Here is a 14,094-nt window from a genome sequence, read left to right as displayed (position 1 = left end):
ATCTATTTTGATTATCAATTAAATGGCGTTGAGTCATTTTCTAATAAGTACATTTTCAGCTTCTGTGTTATTGAGATTTGAAGACGTCATCTTGGACTTATACTGATCAATAAGTCTCACTGTTTTCTGACATTTTATGGACCAAACAACTAATCAATTACTGGAGAAAATGGTCAAGAGATGAATCCATAATGAAAATAATGATTACAGAAAAGACTTGAAAAATAAGTTTAGACATGTGGAGCACACAGACGATGCACATCTGTGTGCTCCAAATGTTTGGAACTATTTTTCAAGTGACAAAATAATTACAAGATTAATTAATCAATTTATCGTTTTGAGTCATTAAAAAAAAAAAAAGTCTAAATTCTCTGATTTCAGCTTCTTAAAAGTGGATATTTTCTGGTTTGAGTTGTTGACAAAACAAGACATTTGAGGATGTCTTCTTGGACATTGATCAACTTTTTTCACATTTTTTGTATATTGTATGGACCAAACATCGAAGTGTTTAATTGAGAAAATAATGGACCAACTAATCAATGATGAAAATAATCATTAGTTGCAGTACTAAAAACACTACATTAGGCTAAATAATTTCACCATATTTTATATCGAGGTAATCCAAAAGTAACAGAAAGTAATCAAGTTACATTAGTTTAATATTGTGATCCCTGGGTGGGGTTACTGACTACAGTTTTTAACAGGTAATTAGTAACTGTATCAGAATACATATTTAAAGTTACCCTTACAACCCTGCGAAAGAGATCATCTGTTGCCTCAGCCTTCATGAGCCATCTTCCTATATTCCATATTCCATATTTCATATTTCATTTTAGATCATACAGTGTGCAGGCATCTGCACTGGTAACCTGACCACTTTATGAGGTAGTTATTGTGTATTTCATACTGTATTTGTATTCTGTGCTGTGCTGTGTGTACCTGCATTTACTGTAGTCTCTACTGCAGTTTACATTTATTTATTGTCGTCTACTTGTTGTATATGAGACTATGGAAATCTTCTAAATCTGGTGCAACAATGTTTTCATTTCTAAGTGATCAATGTCATTGCACACTGTTTTTTTCATAAATCAAATAAACTAAACACGTAATTCTAAAGAAAGAGCTTTGTAAAATGATCATAGCCAGTGATGGATGTTGACAGACATTTCCATTTCATTACAACCATTTCTTTTGCTGCTGTTATTCCGTTTTTTAGGCTTGATAAAGCAATAGCGATAACATTTGGAGGGGTTAGGGTATCTGTGAATACCACAGTTGTTTTAAAAGTATGTTAATTATCAACAAACTTTCAAAACTTTAGCAAATACATTAGTCAGGTGAGCCAATTAAATCACTGGCAACCTTATACATGCAGGGGACTAATATACCCTGCAGGCCTTACTGAGGGAATAGAGATCCCTCACAGTCCTCAGCGAGAACTCACTCTGTCTCTCAATGCTTCCTTCAAAATAGGATCTCTGCTCTGTACGGAGGCTAAAAAAGTATTTGTGTACTTTTATCCGGTCTTTTAATATCTGTCTAAATCAGTGATTCCCAAAAACTGGGTCTGAGACCCACAGGTGGGTCTTGTGGGATTTTATTTATTTAATAAAAGACTATGGACGACATTCTCCAAGTTCAATATTTATATCTGCAGTACATCTTTTATCAAGTGGTTAAAATGTTTGTAATTTTTGACTAATAAGAAGAAAAACCAAGAGGCTCCATCTAAATGCACTTATTTTCTCATCTCATTTATGAATCAATCAATCACATTTTTATAGCACTTTTCAAATAAAGGAGGATAAAATGTCCTGTATTGTTTTCCTGACGAGAGTGAGTTTATATGAATTTATTCTCATTTGTAAAGTTTTAATGTGTATGTTTTCAATGTGTCCAGATTGTAATGACAGTATTAGCTGTCTATAGTAGTAATAGTAGAATGTTTTTTGCAATAGCCCTGAAACTGCACACTTCCATACATGCACATGTTTTCTAAGTGTGTGCACTGGAAAATAGGGGTCCCCCGAAAGCCACTGTGGAATTCAAACCCTGGTCCAGATAATATCAGGTGATGTGGAAATGGCAGTAAAAAAAATAGTCAGGAACTTTCATTCATGCACAAAGTAATGTGATGGTTTGTTATTTTTAAAAAGTTGGTCCCGAGGAAAAAGTGGAGACCAAATTAACACTTTCACCTTGAAATACCTTGTTTTTGAGTTTTATACTTTTATCTGCATGAAAATAAAAAAGCCAATTATCTGTCTGGTACGTATGAACAGTTACATATTTATTCAAAAGACATTGTGGATGTACAGCAATAATAACAAAGGTAAGAATCAAGTGGAGGTGAAGAGAAGAAACGTTCCAGTGCTTAGTTTCCATGTGTAAACTGTGCTGACAGTCATCTCTGCACGAGGGTCACAGGTCGAGTGTGAGTGTTGTCCTCGTGCTCACAGCTCAGACTTGAGGAGCTTCTTGGCCTTCTTCATGTTGTTGAGCACTGAGGGACAGACAGGAGACACTGGATCAGTGTGTGTGTGTCACTGCTGGCAGAAGACAGATGTGTGTGGAAGTCACTGTGTGTTACTTACAGAGTTTGATGTCATCTGGTTCGTAGGCATACAGGCGGTTGGAGTAGCGGCCGTTGATGTCGGCTCTCACTGTCATTGAGGGGTCTGTGGAGACATTGTTGGTAGTTGAGTAAAACCTCTAATTCTGCTGCTACTGTAGTTCACTGAAGCTGAACTGTGATATCTGGGCACTGATGTCAACAAGTCGATGTCTTTATACATGGTGGGTTCTAGAAAATAAAGGTGATGCTGATACTGTAGACTATTACTCCCATTTCAGCCATATACACCCAGTACACAGAGACACCACATGATGTTCCTCCAGGACCATGGTGCTACACAGAACAACACATGTGGCTACACACAACTGACTAAGATTACATAAACATATATGAACCTGCACAGGACTACAGAAAGTGCACATGTGAAACCATGTCCATGTCATGAGACTAAGACAGTGCAAAGATAAAAAATATATATATAAAACATTATATAAACATATCTGCTGTAAATATAAACATAATTACAGTAAATATAAAATTAACTATGTAAATGTAAAGCTGCACTAAAGAAATAACACGTTTCTATTACAAATGTTAATTTGATGAATGCACACACACAATAAAACAAACCCTTCTTCACTTCACTTCACTTCACTCAGAGGGTTTGCTGCTACAGTGTGTCTTGTTGTGGTCCAACCAGGAGTTAATGCTGGTTAGTGACATTACTGAGTCGTCACCTATTCTGTAGTTACTGCTTCATGGCCACAGTAGCCGCTGTTCAGCAGAAATTTAATTTAAATTTGTATTTCCATCCCTGTTTTAGATACATATGATTAGTTACTGCATAAAGGCGTGTACATATTATGTATGTTTGATTGGACAAATTTTGATTTACTCATTAAGTACACTTACTCCAGTACTATGTTTAAGTACAGTTTTGAGGTACTTGTGCCTTACCTGAATGGCCTACTTCTATTTTATGTTATTTCATACTTGTAATCTATTGCAGTTAAGAGGGAACCACAGATCACTACATTTCTTTGACAGGTACAGTTACCAGTTACTTCACACATTAAGATTTTATATACAAAACATGTGAAGTGTGATACACTGTTACACATTAGTTAAAATACTTTTCACCTCAACCATCTACAACAGCAAAATGTTATTTACATGTTACTTTACACATTAAACACTTACAGAGGGCTTTTCCTGCATTAACTGTATTTGTATTTTGATACCTAAGTATCTTTAAGTATATTTTGCTAGTAAAATGTATGTACTTTTACTTTAATGAAAACTTCAAAGCAAGACTCTTACTTGCAGTTTAGTATTTTTATATTGCAGTATTGCTCTCTTTACTTCAGTAAAGGATCTACCTACAGTAATTATTCCTTCACTGGATAATATAATGTCAACACCATTAATATACTGTAAAACAATGAACTGTTAAGATAAGGCTTTATTGATCGCCTGGAGGAAAATTCTATGGTAGCAGTAGTGTTGACACAGCAGATACTCTGACATTGGTGCGAAAGGAAGCACATAACTAACCTATTGATGTCATTATGAAGGTTAAAATGTCCACCAGTCACACATTTGCAGCTGAGACTGTGTGTGTGAAAACTGAAACTTTAACCCTGAACAACACTGTATCAAACCAGATGATGCAGTAGGTCTGTTTGTTCCAACAGGAAACACTGAAGGCGCATTTAGAAGATAATGTATGAAGAGGATGTGTTGATAGGGTACAGCTCTTACCCACAAAAAGGATTCTGGGAACGTACTGTCCATCAGGAGAGAGATGTTTGTCTGTGGTCTCATACTGTAAGAGAGAAACAAGGAACACTTTATCGTCAAACATATCACAGTGTGAACCACAACATCAACAGAGCATCTGTGTTTTTAAAGGCATGAAAACCTCTTCTATACATTATTCCGAAAAAAAAGTCTAAATTCTCAGATTTGAGCTTCTTAAATGTGAATATTTTCTGGTTTCTTTCCTCCTCTCTGACAGTAAACTGAATATCTTTGAGTTGTGGACAAAACAAGACATTTGAGGACGTCATCTTTGAGAAACATTTTTCACCACATGTTATGAACCAAACAACTGATCAATTAATTGAGAAAATGTCAACCGATTATTTGATGATGAAAGTAATTGTTAGTTGCAGCCTTGAAAACACTATAACATTTTCACCGTATTTCATACTGAGGTAATCCAAAAGTATCGAAAGTAATCAAGTTCCATTACTTTAATATTGTGACACCTGGATTATGTTACTGACTACATTTTTAACTGTATCAAATATATGTTTGGAGTGACCCTCCCTGTTCTTCTGTATTGTGGCAAAGTTTCAGAGCTACAGAGACAGAGTGTCCCTGTAACCATAGCAATTGACTCTCACTGCATGCCCGCATGTGTCCAGTGCAAGAAGAGAGGAAGGACAGAGGAGCTGCTGGCTCAGATCACTGTGAGCAGCAAACATGAGAATGAATTACAATATAATAGATCTGTGTCTGCTGTTGATCTGTCGGCATCTTTGCTGATGTCTAATTTTGTGAGGCTACCCTCTCTCTCTCTCTCTCTCTCTCTCTCTCTCTCTATCATCTCTCCTTGCTTGCATTTGTTCATTGTTGTTGACCTTGCTTGTGTTGTTGTTGTGCTGTTTGCTTCTCGTCTTTTTCAACTGTGATTTGCTCTTCTTTTATTGCTGCCATGTCTGTTTTCTGCTTAATAGTGTTCTACTTTTACTGTAATTAGCATGCCTTTAAATTGTTCTCATGACTTGTTTCTTAATTTTAAAAAAAGTAAAAACTAATAATAAAAGAAAAAAGTTCTTATTGACCATCCATCCATCCACTACCAGTACTTGTATCACTACAGACAAAATCATTGACAAGGACAGTTCAGTGGTGTCTGGATATCGCTGTGGACATGTCCTGAACAAATTCTACACCCTGCTGTACACAAACTGGACTTTAAGTGACATTTGTCACTATTTTCTGGCATTTCATGGATCAAACAGCTAATCTATTAATTAATTTAAAAAAATAATCGACTTATTGTTTGATAATGAAAATAATCATTAGTTGTAACCCTAAAAACACTAAGTAAATGTTTTTTCATATTTTATATTAAGGTAATCATAATAATCTTCTGCTGTGTAACAATCACAGTTTAAAAGCATTGGAAAAACAATGTGAAGTCAGTTTTATTTATAAAGCTCAAATCATAACAGAAGTTATGGCAGGACTCTTTTCATATAGACTGTACTCTTAATAATAATATTTAGTGGTGACAGTTGGAAGCTTGTTTGCTTGTGTTGACTGTCAAACTCTCACCAAACAATAACTGAGAAAGTTATTTCCAAAGCTTCAACATGAACTGAACTGAACATTTTTAGATTACGTGTAACATTTGAAAGCATAAAACTGAAGAAGCTGAAGAATAAAACCTCAGAGCTGTACTTTGGTGTGACACACGGTTCTTTTAAAGCTTTTTAGTTTCGAAAATAGATAAGATGAATACAGATTAACTGTTTTGAGTCATTTAATGACACAACCAAAAAAAAAATCTCTGATTCCAGCTTCTTAAATATGAATATTTTCAGTCAATCAGTAAGTTGTGCAAAACAAAGGAAGGAACAGTTGGACAAAGTAATAAACCTAATAACCAACATAAAACACAGCTGCAACAATTCATTTGTTACTAATGGACTATTAAATTCATCTAATTTTGATAATCAATGAATCCTTTTGAGACATTTTTTAAGAAAGAAAAAAGTCCAAATTCTCTGATTCAGTTTCTTAAATGTGAATATTTCTGGTCGCTTTCCATCTCTGACAGTAAACTGAATATCTTTGAGTTGTGGACAAAACAAGATGTCATCTTGGACTTTTTTCATAATTTTCTGACATTTTATGGACCAAACAACTGATCACTAAATTGAGAAAATGATTGGCAGATTAATTTATAATGAAAACACTTGTTACAGTAATAAATTCAATTTAATAATTAATCCAAAAGTAATAGAGAATATTCAAATTATATTACCTTAATATTGTGAAACTTGGATTACCTTACTGACTACAGTTTTAACAAGTAATTAGTTTCTGTATTGGAATACATTTTTAAAGTCACCCTCCCAACCCTGATAATAAGTGATTACTGCATAAGATGCACAAATACAGAGAATCACAAAACGTAAAAAAAAAAAAAAAAAAGTTATAAAATCTATATGATAAATTCAAAGTAAAAAAAAAGACAAAATACAGTTTTATTTTCACTATTGGTTGGACTGAACTGATAAGTTGGGGTTTTATAATCAGTGGTGGAAGTAACTCATCAGAAATACTCAAATGGTTGTAATTAAAACGTTTTTTTGGGTGCTTGTAATTTTTTGAGTAGATTCTCAAGTCTGTACTTTTACTTGTACTCTTTCCACCACTGGTTATAATGCATTATAAAACCCTCTGGTCAACCTTTAAAACACACTGATTAGGCAGGTAACGTGATGTGAAAAGAGCTGTAACATACCACCAGATTGAGAACAACGAAGTCCTCATCCAGAGTCCTCTGGAGCTCGACGTCATCAGCAAACACCTTCTTCAGTCCTGCAGGGGAGACAGTTAGTCAGTCCAGGATGTGTGAGGTGACGTCATACATGAGCAAACACATGACTCTGCAAACAGGTTTGGCTCTTCATTCAGCACTTTTTCTCTGCATGAGTAACTGAGTAAGTCAGCAGCGAGGTGATAGTCTTACCCTTGCTGTGTGGACAGTCCTCCAGGTGAAAGAGGACCATCAGAGGCTTGTTGCTGAAACACAAAGAAGAACATTAATGTCAGCGTTAAACTAACATTTTGATGTCGCAATCAGTCAGAACTGTTTCTTACTTTTTCCTGGACCAGTAGAGGGCCTCCTCGTACGTCTGAGCCCAGATCAGCTGATCACCCCAACCTGGACATACGTGGACACCGTTAAACATCAATGACAGACTCTGATTGATCTCAATATTTATCACTCTTCAGTGTCTGAACTGCAGGTGATGCTCACAGACCTCTGGACAGAGTCTGAGGGACCCTCTTGCCGCTCTTGGGGATGTATTTCCCAAAGGTGGAGGTCACAGCCACCAGGACCAAGAGGGCCGACAACACCGCTTTGATCATCTTTGTAGGTTTACTGCAAGATGAGGAGCAAAACCACAAAAACTTCACCATCGTCCAAAGTTCAAACAGTGAGAACAAAGACATAACAAACTGGCATCCCATCAGTCAGGAATGGAAGAAACCTTAACTTAACTTCATATCTATATCTGCTATATAAATGAAAGGTGTGTGTAGTGTATATAGATTTTTATGTGGATTTACTTTGAGTTGCTGTAACAAAAGAATTTCTCAATGTGGGATCAATAAAGTTGACCTTATTTCTTATTCATGCCCACAAGTTATTTATAAAGAGAGCCAGACAGATATATCAGTGGGCTGATATATTGTATTATATTGTCCTATCACAGGTACATCAGTCTGTAGTATTATCAGTATATATGTTGTCTGATGTGTACCTACTTGAATTTTTCATTTAACAGAACATAATGCAAATTGTTTTTAATCTTTTGTATCTTTTAGTTTCAAAGGCAGCATTTTATATATGGTTCAACTTTTTTAATTCAAGTTTAATATGCTACAAATATATATATACAAATCAAAGAGTGCAAACTGCAGACTGTTTCAAACACTTTACTTTAATGTCCCATTGTATTTTGTTATCTATTAGGTTTTTATCATCAGTTAAATAATTATTAGTCACCTCATTCTTGCAAATGAAAAGTAACATGACGTTCTTTTTAGATACTTATTTAAAGATAAGTTAGCCTACTTTTTACATATTTAAACCTTCAGATTTATTTCTAATAGAGCCTACTGAAGTGTAAGTCAGTGAAGTGTAACTTACCTGTTCCCGACTGGTCAGGTGAGAATGTAGGTGGACCGCAGCTCCAGGATCTGCTGTACCTGTCCACTCTCACCTGTCCTGTATTTAAGCAACTGTTCCCCTGCACCCCGCCCTCCTCCCCACCCCACCCCCACACACACGGGCCTTAAAGTAACAGTGACTCAAACTTCTTCCAGACAGCAAACCAAACTTGTAAAATGCTTCATTTGAGGTTTATGTGTGGATTGTCAAAAACATAGAAATGAATGATCATGAGGGTGTAATCATTTGAGAATGAACCCCTGAACCGAGATGCATCCATCCTTATTAATAAAACTTCAAACTTTTGTTGAGCCCAATCCTTTCTCTTTAGAATGAATCAGTGCAGGATGGAGTGGGAAACAGATTTTTATTTTTCTCTTTAAATAGCATGATAGTAAGAGTTCTATATGCCGAATGTATCAGAAGACTAGTGTGTTACAGACTATATTATATGTAATATACCATCATAAATGTGCGTTCGCCAGTAAGCAGCGCAATCTTAAATTATGTAAATAGTTTAAGGGATTTGGCATTCAGTCGTCTGCACACGTGAAAGGACGGCTTTTGTCCCGCTCAGAGGACACAGTTTCACTAGCTTTTTGTATGTCCATGACTGGGTTTTAATTCTCTTATTAATCATTTATAGAATCAATACACTGTGCTTGACAATTAATAATGAGTTATATTCATATTTTGTACACAGGATCATGTGTTTCAAAGGTGAGATGGATGTTTATGGCTCAGATCCAAGGACAGGTCAGCACAGAACTGAGAGCGCAATCAGAGGCTGGATGATGATTGGTCTTTATGTGATTGGCTCAGGACACAAAGGTGCAACTGACTGAGAGTTTCCTACAAAGTCAACAGTGATTCAGTCCTGAAGATGAACAATGGTGATGTCTGAAAAGTGAAAGCACCTTAAACTGCCCTGCATCCCTGGGCGTTAACGGACATGAAGAAATTCACATGTGAAGGTGCATCATGCTGTGAACATTGTGAGCTGTTATCTTGAAGCATCTCAGTGTCCTGTGTCCTGCAGCAGAGCTCAGTGTGACCTGCTGCCATCAATGACGGCTTTGTTCAGTCTCAGCCGGTCTGGGCCTCCTGACAACCAATCTGCCCCCGAGCCTCTGAATCAGTCCTTTTACTGCACCCTGGAGCAGCTACTGTTCTAACCGTCCACAACACAGACAACCTTAGCCTGGAAACTGCTGCTGCAAGACATGGAACCAAACACAACGACAACACAATGATATTAAAGCAGAATATGAATATTTTGACTTATGTTGTGAATTTTAATCAGCTTTTTTTGTTTTCATAGGAGTCATAGGAGTGCCATAAAACGAAACAATCTGTAAAAGAATAAGAAATACAATACAAAAGAAATACAACATGACAGATAAAAGAATGAATGAATGAATAAATAAATATTGGAAATTGAATGTGAAATAAATACATGAACAAATAAGTAAAATGTGTAAATATGAAGACAAATAAATAAAAGAATAAATAAATGTGGAAGACAAACAACAAAATGTCAAATATATTATATAATTATAAGCATTTAATTGATATTCAAATTTTATTGTTTATTCATTTCTGTATCTATTTATTTTATATATTTAAAAATATATTAATCTTATTATAAATTATAAAATCATTATCTTGTAATAATATTTTTATGATAATATTTATTTATCTATGCATTTATTTATTTATTTATTCATTCATTCATTTATTCATTCATTCATTCAGCGTGGCACAGTGGTGCAGTGGTTAGCACTGCCGTCTCACAGCAAGAAGGTCCTGAGTTTGCATCCCCCAGCTGGCTGGGGCAGGACCTTTCTGTGTGGAAATTAATTGGTGACTCTAAATTGCCTGTAGGTGTGAATGTGAGTGTGAGTGGTTGTCTGTCTCTATGTGTCAGTCCTGTGATGAACTGGTGACTTGTCCAGGGTGAACCCCACCTCTCACCCAATGTCAGCTGAGATAGACTCCAGCAGCCCGCGACCCTTCAGGAATAAGCGGTTACAGAAATTGGATGGATGGATATTCATTCATTCACATATTTCCTGAATCATGAATCATGTGTGCACAATCTGACCACTCATTTATTTATTTTAAAACATTTTCATTTCATTTTCAAAATATTTATATTTTATTATTTATTTATTCATTTATTTCACTTATTCCTCTTTCTACATTCATACATTCTACATTCTTATTCTTTTACAGATTTATTCTTTTTCATGGCACTCTTATGACTCCATATAAATAAGCCAGATTTGTGTTTTTAGTTAAAATAGCAAAACTTAGTCTTACTTCTGACTTCTGTTTAAATGGGTCTGTATGAAATGGCTGTAACTTTAAGGAAACTTAAGAAGGCAGAATTCTCATGCCAAGTTAACTTTGACACAGTTTGATTCCTGTTGGGAGCCGTGCCACTCAGACAGGACAGCCCTGTCACATTCTGCACATCAATGAGACACTTTGACTTCAGCAGCTTACAGGAAGTGTAAGTGAGATAAGTGAAGTGAGTGAGAGCTAACAGGGGTTAGAGGCTCTTTATTGACACTGTGTGTCCTGCTGTCTAACAGTCACTCTGTTGTCTCAGTGTAGATCACAAACAATGAACAATGACTGTTATATTTCTGCACAGGCCAGTCATTTGCATTTCAGTTTTACTAGCAATATGTATGTATGTATGTATGTATGTATGTATGTATGTATGTATGTATGTATGTATGTATGTATGGGTGGATGGATGTATGTATGTATGGATGTATGTATGTATGTATGGATGTATGTATGGATGTATGTATGTATGTATGTATGTATGTATGTATGGATGTATGTATGTATGTATGTATGTATGTATGTATGTATGGATGGATGGATGGATGTATGTATGTATGTATGTATGTATGTATGTATGTATGTATGTATGGATGGATGTATGTATGTATGTATGTATGTATGTATGGATGTATGTATGTATGTATGTATGGATGTATGTATGTATGTATGTATGTATGTATGTATGTATGGATGGATGTATGTATGTATGTATGTATGTATGTATGGATGTATGTATGTATGTATGTATGTATGTATGTATGTATGTATGTATGTATGGGTGGATGGATGTATGTATGTATGGATGTATGTATGTATGTATGGATGTATGTATGGATGTATGTATGTATGTATGTATGTATGTATGTATGTATGGATGTATGTATGTATGTATGTATGTATGGATGGATGGATGTATGTATGTATGTATGTATGTATGTATGTATGGATGTATGTATGTATGTATGTATGTATGGATGGATGTATGTATGTATGGATGTATGGGTGGATGGATGTATGTATGGATGTATGTATGTATGGATGTATGTATGGATGGATGGTCCTTTATGAACTCAGTTCCTAAAATGAATATGATGTACATTTAATACTATTAACTGTATTTTGCTGTGCTATATTTGTAGATTTATGTACATATAATTCAGTGGATAAAACACTTATAATTTGTAATCCATACCATAGTAACTACTCATGTGCCTGTAAGATCAGATTTAGAAATACTTTAGGAAATAATAAGGTACACAAAAAATAAATAATGATTAACTCCTTAACAAATTTGATATGGTTGCTAATGATTAGTTAATGACTAGTTAATGATTAGTTAATGATTAGTTACTACAGAAGAAGTAAGTAATCATTAGGCAGTAATGAAGTAGTTATGGAGTACTTAGTAACTACTCATGAATCACTTTACTTTAGGGAACATAAACAAGTAAATAATCCTTAAATAATAAGGAACTATTTATTAACTATGGAGTACTATGTATGACTTTACTTTAGGTGACACAAAAAGAGTAAGTAACCATTAAGTGATAAGGGACTACTTATTAACTACTATGTAGTATTATGTATCTCTTCACTTTATGGGACACAACAAGAGTTAGTAATGTTTGAGTAATTAATAATTAATGAGTGTTACTATTTCCATGCCCTTCACCAACCAGTTTAGGAACCAGTCATAAAGAAAGTGTTCAGTATGATCAGATCACAGATATTCATGAACTCTTACCTAACGTTCATTATATGATCTCCCACTCTGTTCTCTACTGACTCATCATTATCTACTATACAGTCCTCCATTAGCAATTATTAGGGAAGTACTTATTAACAATTCATCAGTTATTAAGACATTCCTGAATTGTTACTCATTTTTTCATGAACTAATCATTAACTAATCATTAGGAACTCTATAAAATTTGATTAGGGGTTAATCATTCATTAGAGCGGGTCATTCTTCACTGCAGCTTTTTTATATATGTATATATTTAATAAAAAGTGTTTTTAAGATGATGTTTGGCTTTTTAGCCTAAAATGACTGATTTCACAGCAGCTTTTTGAAAAAATTGCAATGTGTGCTGCAATGTTTTTAGGCCTTTTTTTGCAATGAATGAATGAATGATGTTTGTCTTCAATCCATTTTTTTGCATTGAAATTGTGGGACAAAGAGAAAATTGCAAAACAAAAGTTGTTTTTTTTGTATCATAAGTTTTAAATCAAAGGCAACTTGTTGCAGATAGAATAAAACCACACTCTGTTCTGAATGTTCAAAGAAACTTTCCCATGAAGGCTCAGGATTACAAAAATTCTAACAAAATGTTTTATTTGTGAATGAAGACGTGCAAAGAAACAAAATCTTTGTGGAGCTCAAATTCAATCAAAACAGAACAAAATTATAATTTTAAAAAATTGCTTACATGGATAAATACCAATAACAATCTTGAATCAAAGGTGTTGTGGTCAGTAGACCAAATAAAACAAAATAAATACTCTGCTATTAGGACTGCTATGATTGGTAGAACTTGCAGAAAGCAACAATGATTGGTCAAATTTCAAATCTGTTGGCCTTGTGTTAATACTGGCAAACCAACTTGTCATGTTTCTTCTGCCTGCTTTGAGCAGCTTTGTCATTTGGCAAATGAAACAGTGGTTGAAGGCTGATATGAAGTGGCAAAATAAAGGCAACTTCATCTTTACATTTTTCATTGAATTGCCTGTTTTCATTTTCCATTTTCCACGTTTGTTGCCCTCGGGTCAGCTGTATGCATGTATGTATGTATGGGTGGAGGTTATGGGGGAACCGGGGTGCGGAAATTCATTAAATGATCAATTTATTGACATTGTTAATCAAAACTGATCTGAGACCCACACAGCACCCTACTGGGGGCCAGATTAGAATGTTAATCAGGTCTGAAAAGCCAGATAAAATTCTGCCTTAACCCGACCCAAACATATTTCAGCCTGAACCCGTTTACAGCCCAACATTTTTTTAAACAACCTTCTCTCTGTGTACCAAACAGTAGGAGTTTTCAGTGACAGAGACAATACATGGGGAGAATTTGAATTGGCAATGACAAAATTGGGGAAAAGAAATACTACTATTACTGATAATAATAACAATAATAATTATTATAATTATTGTTATCATTATTGCTATAATAATATAGCCCAA

The 14,094-nt window shown here is 34.9% G+C and overlaps 1 protein-coding gene across 1 annotated transcript; it reads right to left on the bottom strand.

The window, feature by feature from the left end:
- Window positions 1-2,269: 2,269 nt before the first annotated feature.
- On the bottom strand, window positions 2,270-8,611 carry agr2 (anterior gradient 2). The gene is made up of 8 exons (XM_084739387.1): window positions 8,532-8,611; window positions 7,639-7,760; window positions 7,475-7,538; window positions 7,344-7,396; window positions 7,116-7,192; window positions 4,337-4,400; window positions 2,595-2,678; window positions 2,270-2,503 (listed from the first exon to the last, which is right to left on the bottom strand). Exons 2-8 carry the CDS (start codon window positions 7,745-7,747, stop codon window positions 2,454-2,456), a joined length of 501 nt encoding a protein of 166 aa, XP_084595513.1. The 5' UTR covers window positions 7,748-7,760; window positions 8,532-8,611; the 3' UTR covers window positions 2,270-2,453.
- Window positions 8,612-14,094: the final 5,483 nt, after the last annotated feature.

Source organism: Lutjanus erythropterus, chromosome 16 (genome assembly GCF_056507025.1).
Source record: "Lutjanus erythropterus isolate fLutEry1 chromosome 16, fLutEry1.hap2, whole genome shotgun sequence".
In the NCBI taxonomy this organism is placed as follows: Eukaryota; Metazoa; Chordata; class Actinopteri; order Lutjaniformes; family Lutjanidae; genus Lutjanus; species Lutjanus erythropterus.
The sequence above is the reverse complement of the archived record's forward strand: the minus strand, read 5'-3'. Positions and strand labels throughout refer to the sequence as shown.

Coding starts and splice junctions, on each gene's coding strand:
- agr2 (XM_084739387.1), bottom strand. CDS start 7,747: ATGATCAAAGCGGTGTTGTCGGCCCTCTTGGTCCTGGTGGCTGTGACC. Junction 7,193..7,343: donor GGACTGTCCACACAGCAAGG/GTAAGACTATCA, acceptor TCTCCCCTGCAG/GACTGAAGAAGGTGTTTGCT. Junction 2,504..2,594: donor ACCAGATGACATCAAACTCT/GTAAGTAACACA, acceptor TCTGTCCCTCAG/TGCTCAACAACATGAAGAAG.